This window comes from Megascapheus bottae, chromosome 33 (genome assembly GCF_031878675.1).
Source record: "Megascapheus bottae isolate mThoBot1 chromosome 33, mThoBot2.hap1, whole genome shotgun sequence".
Classification (NCBI taxonomy): Eukaryota; Metazoa; Chordata; class Mammalia; order Rodentia; family Geomyidae; genus Megascapheus; species Megascapheus bottae.
In genome coordinates this window covers 7,905,575-7,918,162 of record NC_143541.1, presented here as the reverse complement: position 1 = coordinate 7,918,162, position 12,588 = coordinate 7,905,575, and the positions used below count along the sequence as shown (strand labels likewise).

At 56.0% G+C, this 12,588-nt stretch overlaps 1 protein-coding gene across 5 annotated transcripts in view; it reads left to right on the top strand.

Annotated features, from left to right (window-relative positions):
* Window positions 1–12,588, top strand: part of Slc6a6 (solute carrier family 6 member 6) — a 61,059-nt gene that overhangs the window by 29,291 nt on the left and 19,180 nt on the right. For 3 of the 5 annotated variants that reach the window (XM_090323914.1, XM_090323913.1, XM_090323918.1), the window contains exons 3-6: window positions 2,142–2,381; window positions 3,335–3,469; window positions 4,615–4,849; window positions 10,215–10,347. In XM_090323914.1, coding sequence (XP_090180040.1) covers window positions 2,153–2,381; window positions 3,335–3,469; window positions 4,615–4,849; window positions 10,215–10,347 — 732 coding nt within the window. In that variant the 5' untranslated portion in view covers window positions 2,142–2,152. Of the gene's footprint in view, window positions 1–392; window positions 411–440; window positions 459–2,141; window positions 2,382–3,334; window positions 3,470–4,614; window positions 4,850–10,214; window positions 10,348–12,588 lie in introns of those variants that run through there. The other 2 variants (XM_090323915.1, XM_090323917.1) reach the window with 2 other exon arrangements.

Here is a 12,588-nt window from a genome sequence, read left to right as displayed (position 1 = left end):
ATTGGGGTCCCCCACCCCGAGGGAGCCCGGGAGAGGAAAGAGGCGTGGGGGAAACGGGTTTGTTGTACCTCTGCTCCTCAGAGCAGAGCCCCCAGGGGCCCAGCTGCTGGGCGAGGCCGGCACGTCCCCTCTGCATGGCAGGTCCTCAGGCCGCCCCTCCTGGCCAGGCTCTGAGGCCAGGGGCCCATCGTGGCCCAGCAGAGCTGAGGTTTGCATTTGACACTGGCTGCTTGCTGGGGTCCATCTGGGAGCTGTTGACCCAACTGTGCTTTCCTGCTGTTCTATGCATGCCAGGAGTACCAGACACAGTACACTGCTAGAACAAGGCAGCCAGGCCTTTGTCTCCATGGGTTCTGTTTGAGTCACCAAGGAGACAGCTAGGAGTGGGTAAACCAACAGTCTGACCTCAGGTAGGGCCATATGAGGGGAGCCACACAGGAATTTCCTGGTGCCCCCAGGTGTGGCCTCCGAGGTCGAGGTGGTGGGGAGGGGGGGCGAGGATAGAGACCCCCAGGCTGGCTTTGGGAAGGGGCGGCCATGTTTGTTCCAGCTCGCAACCATATGTCCTGACCTAGTTTCTCAAGATTACCTTGCAATCATGACTTTTCCTCTGAAATGTGGTATTTCTGTGTTGGCCATGGATCTTTCTCAGGGAAAACACACTGAGCATGCCTGGCTAGAGTTGGCCGTGGTGACTGTTAATTCTTGCAATTCATTCTAGTCTCTGGAGAGGGAAACTGAGGCTCGGAGGAAAGTGGGAAGGCCTCCCAGCTCTTCTGTACTCTGACCCCTGATGTGAGGTGCCTGTGCACCCCTGTGGGGGGACTGGCCCTGACATCTGTCCTCTGGTGGCAGGTGGGTCCTCTTCCTGCGTGAACATGATGGGCTGTGGTCCCAGGGCTAAACTTCCAGGAAGAGCCTGTGCCCTGGCTCTGGAAAACCTCTCCTAGAGCTGGGGTCCAAGCAGGAGTGGCCTGGAGTCTGAGCCATCCCCAGGGGATTAGGCCTCCTTCTGGCCAAGGCAGCCCAGAGCCAGAGAGTGAGAGAGCTGATGCAAGGGTGCCGGGAGCAGGCAGGCTGAGATAACAAGCAAGCACTCTTTCCTTCTTTTCGGTGCTGGGGATGAAGCCAGAGTCTGCCTCGTATGCCCTCAGCAGGCTCTCATCCCTGAGCCTCATTCTCAGCTCATGGAAGCATGCTTGCAGAAGCATGCACTGTCAGTGAAGATACCCTAGATTCTTGCTGCACATGTGGGACTCACGAATCAATTGTGAATATATTTTATAGATACCCACTGTCCTCACTCTGATGACGCCCCCCAAAGCTCGTTCTTTGCAGCCACACACTGACCTTTTCTGTGGGCCAGGCACAGTGTTCACATATCAGTGAGATGAGAACTCTTATTTGGTTCTCCTCCTCCTCCTCCTCCTCCTCTTTCTCACTACCGTTTGAATTCAAGGCCTTGTACTTGCTAGGCAAGGTACTCTACCACTGGAGATATAATCCTAGCCTTCTTTGATTTATTTTTCAGACAGAGTCTCACTTTTCGCCCAGGCCCAGCTGTGGACCAGCTAACTTAACTCTCCCCCGTAGCTGGTGTGACAAATGTGAGCCACCACACCTAGCTTGTTAGTTGAGGCAAAGTACTGCTACCTTTTTGCCTTGAACTAGAACCTTGCTGATCTCCCCGTCCTGAATGGCTGGCATTATACGTACGAGCTGCTGTGCCCAGCCAAGCTGTCATTTTCTATACAGATCTCAAGTCAGAGGCAGGCTCAGTCCCATGCAGAACCCAACTGCAGCCAGGCAGTGTGTTACTAGATGTGTTCGATTTTGTGAAAGGTGGTGCGGTGTGAGGGTGGAGGCCCCGTGGAGTTTAACCCTTGATCTCTCACATGCTCCTAGTTAGCAAGTGCGGGGGGTTGGAGCCCGTTGCCTTTGGTTTGTGAGTGTGTCCAACCTGATGATGAAGTTTTCGGTCCCTAGAGAGATCTGGATGAGTCCTCCTATGGACTGAAGCAGGGGCTGGCAGCCCCACCACAGTCCAGAAGGTGGGAGCTGCCCATCGTGAGACAGGAGGCCGTCTCCAGCTCCGTGCTGACCTTGTTAATTCTTACGTTGTCCTGCTCTGTCCTCCATAGAAAGCGAGGACATGGCCACCAAGGAGAAGCTGCAGTGTCTCAAAGATTTCCACAAGGATATCCTGAAGCCATCTCCAGGGAAGAGCCCGGGCACACGGCCCGAGGACGAGGCAGAGGGCAAGCCCCCCCAGAGGGAAAAGTGGGCCAGCAAGATCGACTTTGTCCTGTCCGTGGCTGGAGGCTTTGTGGGTTTGGGCAATGTCTGGCGTTTCCCGTATCTCTGCTACAAAAATGGTGGAGGTGAGTCTGGAGTGGGGGTAACACTGGAGATGAAGGCGAGGGGCAGAGCATGAGAAGCCTCTGTGTGCCCCCATCGCCCTGCCCAGGCCAGCCTGCCTCTCTCCTGTTCTGTCCCTCTCACCCTGTGGATGAGACTTGAGAATCAGCTGTTACCTTGGGCAGAGCCAAGCTGATCCTCCAGCTTGCTTGTCAGGCCCATATCTCCCAGGCCTTGTCCACAGTCTTGTTCCTCCAGCCTGCCATAGGTCTGCGCCTCTCCTCACCTGCTTCTTGTTTTCCAAGTTATCCTCAACGGCCCCGAGAGCCACATCCCTATCAAGCATAGTCCAGAGAGAGAGGGAGAGAGAGAGATCCAGGGAACATAGATGTAATGAGGTGTGGCACTGTCAGGGTTTGGAGGTGACCTGGGCCTTGCAGGGCAGCAGAAGTGGGCGTGGTGTGTGTTGTGATGTATTAGGACAGCCGTCTTTTGGGAACTTCTGCTTCAGAGCTGGTCTCTTCACCTTTCGTAGGCATGGGGTTCCTTCGGGGCTCTGAGTGTCCTGGACGCCCGCACGTTGGACCCTACACGCTTAGACAGCTTCTAAGGGCTGTGCACCAGCTGAGGCCACCACTGGCCAGGCCTGCCCTCCTCCCCCCTGGCATTCACCCCATGCTGGGGCCACCCACGTGGCTTCTCACCAGGGTCCTTCCATCAGAGGGATGCCGTGGAGAAGCAGGCAGGCAGGCAGGTAGAGGCCCAACTGAAACGAAGGTCAGGCAAGGACCTGGTAGCTATCAAGGGATGGACCGAGGCACGCTGGAAGGAGAATGACAGCCGGGGCCCCTCCCAGAGTTGTCGAGGGGCCTTCGTGCCCCTGTAGGTGTCCAGTGGCCGGGGGCTTGGCAGGCAGTGTCCTCGGCCGCCTACCTGTGGCACCCCGGCCTCACCTCGCCCCTCTGCCCTCCCGCAGGTGCATTTCTCATACCGTATTTCATCTTCCTGTTTGGGAGCGGCCTGCCCGTGTTCTTCTTGGAGGTCATCATTGGCCAGTACACCTCCGAAGGGGGCATTACCTGCTGGGAGAAGATCTGCCCCTTGTTTTCTGGTGAGCGTGGGGCTGGGCCACCGGGCTGGGTGTCTCTCGTCTGCTATGGTGCCACGATGCTGTGCCGCTGTTGGCAGCGTGGGGGGGGCTGCCCTGCGTGGAGGAGGAGACACGGCACGTGCCAGCGCGTGGCCCCTTAGCACGGCCGTGCTGCCCCTGCCCCTTAGGCAGCAAGCATTGTCTAACAGCACTGGGCTGCATATAATGCCCCAGACCAGAAGGCTCTGTCCATGCTCCACTTCAGAGGTCGGCATATCACAATCGGGCAATTTCCTCGTCTCTGAAATAAAAATCCTGCGCTGACCTTCACACCATGTGGCACATCCAGCCGCGCTGAGCGCATAGCCAGCACAGATGAACGGTGGATTTGCTGGTCCTGCGCCGAGTCCTTAGTGCACACTGAGAGTGTTAGAATGCCCACCACGAGAGTCCCTACATCCAGCTGTTCGTGTAACTATCTGCCCACACATACATTAACCCTTTCCTCCACTAAACCATTAAAGAATTAGAGCATGTGTCATTCCCCATTCATCTACCCAACCTTCTAACATACATAACCATCATACATACATACTGGCAAGTGACTGTGCTTGATAGATATTTATCATGCCTCCATCCATCCATCCATCCACCCACCCATCCATCCATGCACCCACCCATCTATCCGTCCATCCATCCACCCACCTACCCATCCACCCATTTGTCCACCCACCCACCCACCCATCCATTCTCTACCTATTCCATGCAATCATCCATTTGTCTGCCTACCCATTCATCCATTTATCCATCTAATCACCCATTATACACTCATCTGTTTCTCCATCCACCTAACCAGCCATCTAGCCACTTACCGATCCATGTGTCCAGCTGTCCAGCCAGTCAATCAGCCACCCATCGATCTAGCCATTGTTCATCCAACTACGCATTCTTTGCTCTCCTTGCCATCCAGTCCTTCCATTTTTCTGACCACTTTCTCACACGTCCATCCAGCCAGGCACCCTTCAATCTCTACATACTGCTAGCCATTGTTGAGGGGCTTCTAACCAGAGGCCTGGGCACCCCAGGCCTTCCAGTTGAGTCTGCTCATGGCCGTGGTGGCCTTATGACCCTTGCCCATCTTGTTTGCCCCCTTTCTCCCCCCGCAGGCATTGGCTATGCGTCCATCGTCATCGTGTCTCTCCTGAACGTGTACTACATTGTCATCCTGGCCTGGGCCACCTACTACCTGTTCCAGTCCTTCCAAAAGGAGCTGCCCTGGGCCCACTGCAATCACAGCTGGAACACGCCCCAGTGCATGGAGGACACGCTGCGCAAGAACAAGAGCCTCTGGGTCACCCTCAGCACCACCAACTTCACGTCTCCGGTCATCGAGTTCTGGGAGTAAGGCCACCTCGCTGAGGGATGGGGGTGGGGCTCGGGCTGGCAGAGACAGCAGCCACCTCCCCTCTTCCTGTGGGGGGTGGGAAGGAGGCCACTGGATGCAGACAAATCCGTGCCTTTGTGGCTTCTTTCTGATTCTTTTTTTTTTTTTTTGGCCAGTCCTGGGCTTGAGCTCACGGCCTGAGCACTGTCCTTGGATTTTCTCAAGGCTAGAGCTCTACCACTTGAGGCTCAGCACCACTTCTGGCTTTTTCTATGTATGTGGTACCGAGGAATCGAACCCTGGCCTTCAAGCACTCTTTAACACTAGGCCAGTCTCCCAACCCTGCCTGTTTGGTTTCTGACAGATCTGGAGTCAACCCAGTTGTGTCATTTACTGGCTGTTTGAATTTAGGAAAGTTACCCCATCCCCCTTGGTGAGCCTCAGTTTCTTTAACTGTCAGATTAGAGGAGTGAATCCCCAGGATCTCATGTCACCCCCTAAGGCAGGGAAACTTGTTTGAAAATGATGACATTTTCTTCATGTATATATATTATACATATATAATTATGTATTATATGTATTATGTATGTATAATGTATATAAAACATATGAAGAAAACTTGTGTTTTCTAATACATACTATAGAAAAGGGTATATAAAAATGTATAGAGGGAAAGAAAACATTGAAAACTGAACATATAAAAATATATACTCATATGCTCTTATATACTCAAATGAAAAGATGAGTCAGCAGAGCAAAAATAGGTATCAGTTAGCTTTGGGTGTGTAACAACCATCCCCGAACCTGATATTTGTTTAGCTAGCAGCTGCTTGTTGACAACCTGGGCCTTTTGGGTTAGCTCAGCTAGGCTCTTCTGTGCTGGGCTCCTGCATGTATCTGCCTGCAGCTGTCAGTCCTAAGGGCAGCTCTTCTGGGAACTGGCCTGTCCTGGCCCGGACAGAACAACTGTTCTGTCACCCAGCAGGCCTGAGCTTGTCACAGGAGTGACATTGGGCAAGCCCCGGTTGTGAGCTTTTTTTTAATCTCTGCTCACACCATTTGTGCTAATGCCCCATGGACCAAAGGAAGCCCCAGAACAAGGCCCACTTCAGAGGTGAGGCGGCCATCTCTCCACCGCGTGAGAGGAGGACAGTGGGCACTTCGTGCATGCGGCCACAGTGTAGGAGTCAGGCTCACCTCAGAGAGGCAGACTGGACTCTCAGGATTTGGGGAGCTCTTGGCAAACCATTGTGCGGGGAGAAGCTGGCCCGGGGACAGGCTGGAGAGGGGGCTGTCTGCTCTCAGGCCCCTGACATGCTTTGGGGTCAAGCTGGAAGTCCTCCAGGGAAGACTCAGGGGTCCCCACCCATGTGTGGTGCCCTCACTCAGTCTGTGTCACTCAGGGGTCTGACACACCCCAGGGCTGGGTCCCTGTGCAGCCTAGACTAGGAGTCTGTGTATGTGCATATAATTTCCTCTTCCAAACAAAGGGGACATTAAAAGTACAGTCGTCTCCCCTTGGCTCCCCACCCTTTAGATAAAGAATGCCCATGTTCACTCTTCTCACTTGACTAGGCCCCGAGGCCGTAACCCTGGCCTTCTCGTGCTATTCTTGGGCCTGCCCCACACCTCACCTGCTATGGGGACATGCACCCAGCCTTGTTGCCTCTGCTGAGGATTGGGCTGCCCCTTCTGGCTTGGGCAGGCCTCAGTGCCTTCCTCAGAGCTGGTCATAGCACTGCCGGGGGCACTCCATGAGCCAGCTCACACGTGGGCAGCCTGAGGACCTGCCCCATCCAGGCAGGGGACAGTCGACATCATGTCCCTTGTCCCCGTCATGGGTATACCAGTTCCCCGCTCCTCGGGTCTTTAATGCTGACCCTGCCAACTACCCACACACCACCTGTGGCAGAGGAGCCGGCCTCACTGTGTGCCTGGCCCAGGGGTCTCAGGGAAGGGCAGTGTCTGTCGGCTGTCCTCCCCACGCCCATTTTCCCCCTGGAGAATTCACAGCCTGTGCCCCACCCGCATTCATCCTGAGCACATGAGGCAGTGGTCACCTTTGGAAATTCAGTGGTTCTATCCTGGCACCCAGGCCCCTGCCTGGACAGGGTCTGCCCTGTCTGGACAGCTATGGGCCTGATCACCCACCCCCACCCCTGCAGGCCTCCTTTCAGCCTACACACCGCTTTACTTGCCAATGTCTAGCAGAGCATCACGTCCACGTTCTCATGCTCTTTGTGCATTCTGTCTGGACTCCTAGGGAAGATTGAGGCTCATGAGCGGGAGCCCCAAAAGCAGATTTGGGTGGAAGGCCCACGTGTGCCCTCTGTGTGATGAGCTGGGGGCTGAGCTGAGGAGCAGCCAGGCAGGGGCCGCTGTGCAGTCTGAGCCTGCCGGAGGGTCCTGCAGTTGTGCTCAGAGTCCAGGCTCTTATTGGCTCTGTGTCTGTACACACTTGGCCACACAGCCCACAGCAACAATCATTACCCTTATCTGCCCTCATTTTTCCAACTGCAAATGACCAACCACAGCATCTGGGCTTTGTGGGATGAGTAGAAGCTCACTGGGCAGCAAAAGGAGAGAAGCAGCATGAACAATTCAGGCAGGATAGCATTCCGAAAGCACACAAGTGAGAATAGCACAGAAGAGGTTGCCTGGTGACAGGAATGGGGCCTGGGCCTTGAATGTCAGGCCAGGTTTTAGCATTGTTCCAGTTGTGGAAGGTGCAGAGAGGAGCGACATGCGTGAATCTGTGTTCTGGCATCAGACAGTGGATACTTTCTCTAGGGGAGCCTTTTTAAAACTGTCCTACAGACCCGAAAGGAGGAGGCAATATTTGAACTGTGGAAATTTATGGCCTTGGGAGCAGCTACTGAGAAGGTCCTTGGGCAGGACTGTTCATCCCAGGAGCGGGAAGGGAAGGGACAGAATGGGGTCTGGTGGAGGTGGACGGCCACCTCCCCAGAGCACAGGGCAGGCCTGGGGGCCAAGTCCACAGTCACGAGTCCCAGCGGGTGATGCCTGCACAGGTGCATCCCTAGCCTCAGGTTACCTACAGGCTTGGTCTGGATTCCCCCACGCACACTGCATTTCCATTCTCAGCCAGAGCTTCTCACACTCTCAGCAAGAAGCCACTGTGGCCCCAGAGCACAGCGTTTCATGGTGGCTCGGTGGAGTGAGGGAAGCAGAACCAGCCCATCCCGCTGCAGGTCCTGGAGGTCTCAGGTCACCTTTGTCCCCAGACCCTGGAGGACAGGCGGGACCAGGTCTGGCTGGATGCCCTTGATCAGGCTGGAGCCCAGGCCTTCCTCTCTGGCTCCTCCAGAGCCCCCTGGGAGCTCGGCACGTATCATTAGACTCTATTAGAATCAAAGACGTGAGTCATATTTGCAAACAAGCCGGGCTCAGCCAATCTCCCTGTGCAGCTGTCAGGAGGCGGCCGCGGGGCAGGGCTGCGGGCCCATGCTCAGGCGGAAGGCCCTTTTATAATTGTGGCCTCCGCCAGTCTCCAGGGGAGAGCTGAGGCCAATAAATGGCTGGCCTGCAGTCAAAAGGAAACGATTTGACCCACTCGAGGACGTATTTACATCTCTGAGTGCCGGCTGGACGGCAGCAGAGCGGCCGACTCCAAACAGACGGCCAGCCCATTCTTTTTCGGATCCTGCCCTGGACTGAGTTGTTTCTTTTCTTGGATAAGAATGTCACTTACTTCTGGGTCCCCTCCCCCTTTTGGGGTAAGGATGAGGCCTCACGTGGGACAGGGAAGCCTGGGTTGCTGGGGGCTCGGCCAAGGCACACGGAGGGTGGCCGCTCCCCAGGCTTAATTCCTGTCTGAGTGGTTTCAGGTGAATTCTTGAACCAATTAAACCTCATTTTCCCCACCCCCGCCCCCTAACAAAGTGGGTCTACTTACCCCATTCAGCCCATGCTGGCCGAGCACCTGTGTGTACAGCCATGTAGCCTGGTCTAGACACAGCCCCCTCCCCCCGCAAACACAGAATATAAATAACATAAATGCCCTGATACACAATGAAAGGGTCCAGAGCAGGGGGCAGTGGCCAGGAACAGCTGTCCTCTGGGTGGCAGCATCTGCACGGGGCCTTGACGGGAAGGGCCCAGGTGAGCTGTGGAAGCATCCAGGTCCAGAGGCCCCTAGGCTAGGCTGACGGCCACCTGCGAGGCTCGCTTGGCGTCTGGCGACACTAGACCCCCTCACAATCATAGCTCTGCGCTTAGGTCCATGAGGTAAGCAAGAATGCCCTCCCTGGCACGCAGGCACTGCAACTGTGTTCTGACAGCGGTGTTCCGGTCACACACAGTCGCAGGTGGGGTGAGGAGATCGAAGGCTTACCGTCAGGGTGGAGCTCAGGATCAGAACGCCACCCCAGCTGGCTCATGAATTTGTCCCACTGGCGCATGCATCCTGCTGTGTGGCAGGAAGGCCATGGTGAACCACGGGGGCTTGCTGGAGGCTGGGCGAGGAGTCGTGGATTTTTTCAGGGTCTTCACGTCGAGTCCTCCAAGTGCACCCAGGACAGAAACCATTGTCCTCCTTTTTTATTCTTGGTTTTTAAATTTGTTGCCAGTCCTGGGGCTTGAATTTAGGGCCTAGGTGCTGTCCTTGAGCCTCTTGATGCTCAAGGCTAGCGCTCTACCACTTGAGCCACAGCACCGCTTCTGGCCTTTTCTGAGTAGGTTATTGGAGAGGAGATTCTCCTGGACTTTTCTGCTTGGGCTAACTCTGGACCGTGATCCTCATATCTCAGCCCTCTGCGTAGCCAGAACAGCAGACACGAGCCACCAGTGGCCCACTAGCCATTGTCCCCTTTAATAGAAGGACAGATGGAGGCACAGGGGCTCCTGATTGGAAGTGTGGCTTTCTAAGAGGGAACTGACACGCAGCCCGAGGCTCACGGCTGGGAAGGAGCTTGTTTGCCCAAGCAGACAAGCTGGGTGTTTTGGAGAAAGTTTTGCTGAGTGGCCCAGACTCCCCTCAAGCCTGCAGTCCTCCTGTCTCAGCTTCTCAGTGTTGGGATTAGAGGCATGCACTACCAGGTCTGGCTAATAGTAATGGGACACATAATGCTGTGAGAGGGTGATTTCCCCATTTTACAGATGGAGAAATTGAGGTTTGGCGACTTCATGACCTGTCTGAGGCCAGGTTGAATGGAACCAGAATTCGCCCTACTGAGGAGGGGTTTCCATATGCCAGGATTGTGCATGTGCTGGGCGAGCCCTGGGCCTCTGAGGCCCCTCCATAGCCCCTTTCAGCTGCTTCTGGCTCCCCAACAACTTTGTCCCAAGACAAGCAAGAATGCCAGGGGCTGTGCAGACACGCCTAGGCCGGGCCCCCTGACCTCTGACTCTGTTTTCTTGAAGGCGCAATGTGCTGAGCTTATCCCCCGGCATCGACCACCCAGGCGCTCTCAAGTGGGACCTCGCTCTCTGCCTTCTCTTAGTCTGGCTGATCTGTTTCTTCTGCATCTGGAAGGGAGTCAGATCCACGGGGAAGGTAAGCTGGGCACGCGTCCCCTGCCTCAGGGACAGACTCTCACACCTAACACAGACACCCCCAGCCCGCCTTCCTGCCCACAGGGCCCTGGCCGGGGGGTGCCTGCGGGGTAGGAGGAAAGCTAGCCGATAAGATCAATAAAACCCAGTGGCAGAGCTGCCCTCTCGAGGTGTCCCTTCCTGTGCCACTTCGTGGGTGTTAATGACCAGCTGGCAACGTTCCTGACTGAGCAGCCAGCCCCCTCCTGTGACCTTGTCCCCTCTGCCGCTTCCTCATCCCAGGTGTTGGCAGTGAATGCAGATGTTAGCAATAAAGGAACGCTGGCTTTGTGGACGTTGTAAGCTCATTGGCTGGCAGGCAGAGGCCAGTCGGGCCACACTGCTGTGGAGCACATGTCTGAGGCCAGCATGGACCCTGGCTTTGAACAGGGCCATGCCCACAGCGTCGGCTGCATCTGGGGCTTAGGGCACCGGGCTGCCCCACTCCTCCATGCCAGGCTAGCGGTGTTATGTTAGCAGTTAGACCCAAGGTCCCTGCCAGGTAGGATTCTGCTGATGTCCTGACTGTTCTGGTGAAGGGGTCTTGCGGGGAGCTATTGTCATCAGAGGTGAGCCAACCTCAGGTGGGTCATCCACCTAGGGGATGGGCTTGGTGTTCGAGGTTGCCATACAGACGTGGCTCGCCATGTAGGAGACTGTCTCTTTAAGATTAAAGACATCCCAGTGTAAAAGCATCTCTCCAGGTGGCCCTTGAGGGGACTGGTATGCTGGATACAGAAATGATCTGGAGAGGGGCTCTTGGCCGAGACATTTACTTGAACTTGGTCCAAGGATATGCCCTGGACCAAGGCACAACTGTGGATCTGGAAAAGGTTCCAGAAACCCATCACCTGCTGCTCACGCTGTGGGGTGCCCGCTAGAAGGGGAGTCCCCTGGAATGGGGCATGTCGTGTGAAATCCCCATCCCCCACCCCCGGTTTTCCACCGCTGTGACAAACACCTGGGAGAAATCAACTTGAGGCAAGGTCATGGTCTCTGGGATCCTTTTGGGCCTGTGGCAGCTGAATACTCACAGGGTGGTGGTGAGGAGACTGAGAGAAAGAAACAGAGACAGGCAGGAAGAGGCGGGACCCAACATCCTCTTCAAGGCCCCGCCCCCAGGGACCCCACTTCCTTCCAACCAGGTCCCAGATCCTAGAGATGCCAGCACTTCCCTGAAGTACCACAGCCTTCAGCATCAGCCTGGCACGGACCTAGACCAGGCACCCTCTCTTCTTCTGCCCTCTCCCGTGGGCAGAGCCACTCTGCCATCCCTGACTCCTTCAGCTCACACAGCCACCTCCATGGGGAGAGGCTGGGGGACGGTGGGGAGAAAAGAAGGAAGGCGAGGAGTATTGGAGTAATTTTAAGTGAGGAGCCCAGGTGGATGTCACCAAGAAAGACTCTGAGGTCAAAGATGTGAAGCAGGAAATGGGAGTGCAAAGGCCCTGAGGTACGCCTGGCCTGAGTCTATGGGGAGCCCCCAGTCTGATGGAAGAGGCTATCAGGCACTGTGAGGCAGGCAGGGTACCATAGCTAAGGCCAACGGAGTGTGTCAGGCTACAGTTATGAGGAGTGAAGACGTGACATGCCAGTGCTCCCTCTGCCCCACCTTTAGGTAAATCCTCCTCTCTGGGGCAGGCGTGGTTCCCAGAACAATACAGGGCCAGGCCAGCCCAGGAAAGCCAAGACAAACAGCTCTCTGGACTTCCTCAAGCCTAGTGCGAGGCCACCCACCCACCAGCCTACTTTTAGGCCTGGCCACAGATCAAGTTCAGCTGCCTTATGGGGGCTGGGCAGTGACGGTCCAGGGAGGGGTGGACGGAGGGGGGACAGCCAGGGAGGCAGAAGGCCTGCGCCCTTGTTGCCGGCCCCCCTGTGCTGCAGTTCCCATCTCTCCTCTTGATTGCCTGACCGTCCCTGACTTGCCCTGGTCGTGCTGCCGTCTGGGGAGAACAGGTGACAGGACCTTGCCCAGGGTACATGGCAGTTAGTCATGTCTCCCCATGCCGTTTGCTCAGACGGGCAGTAGGGAAACTGAGGCCCGTGTCACCAAGCCTGTCAGCGGCTAAGATGCAGTTTGGACTTGAACACCCCCATTTCTACCCGAGTGCCCCATTCTGCCACCTCCTAGCCCCTCCTAGTGCCAGGCCGGGGGGGCAGCTGTAGGGCAGGAGCTGGGCAGGGCCCTGCTATCATGGAG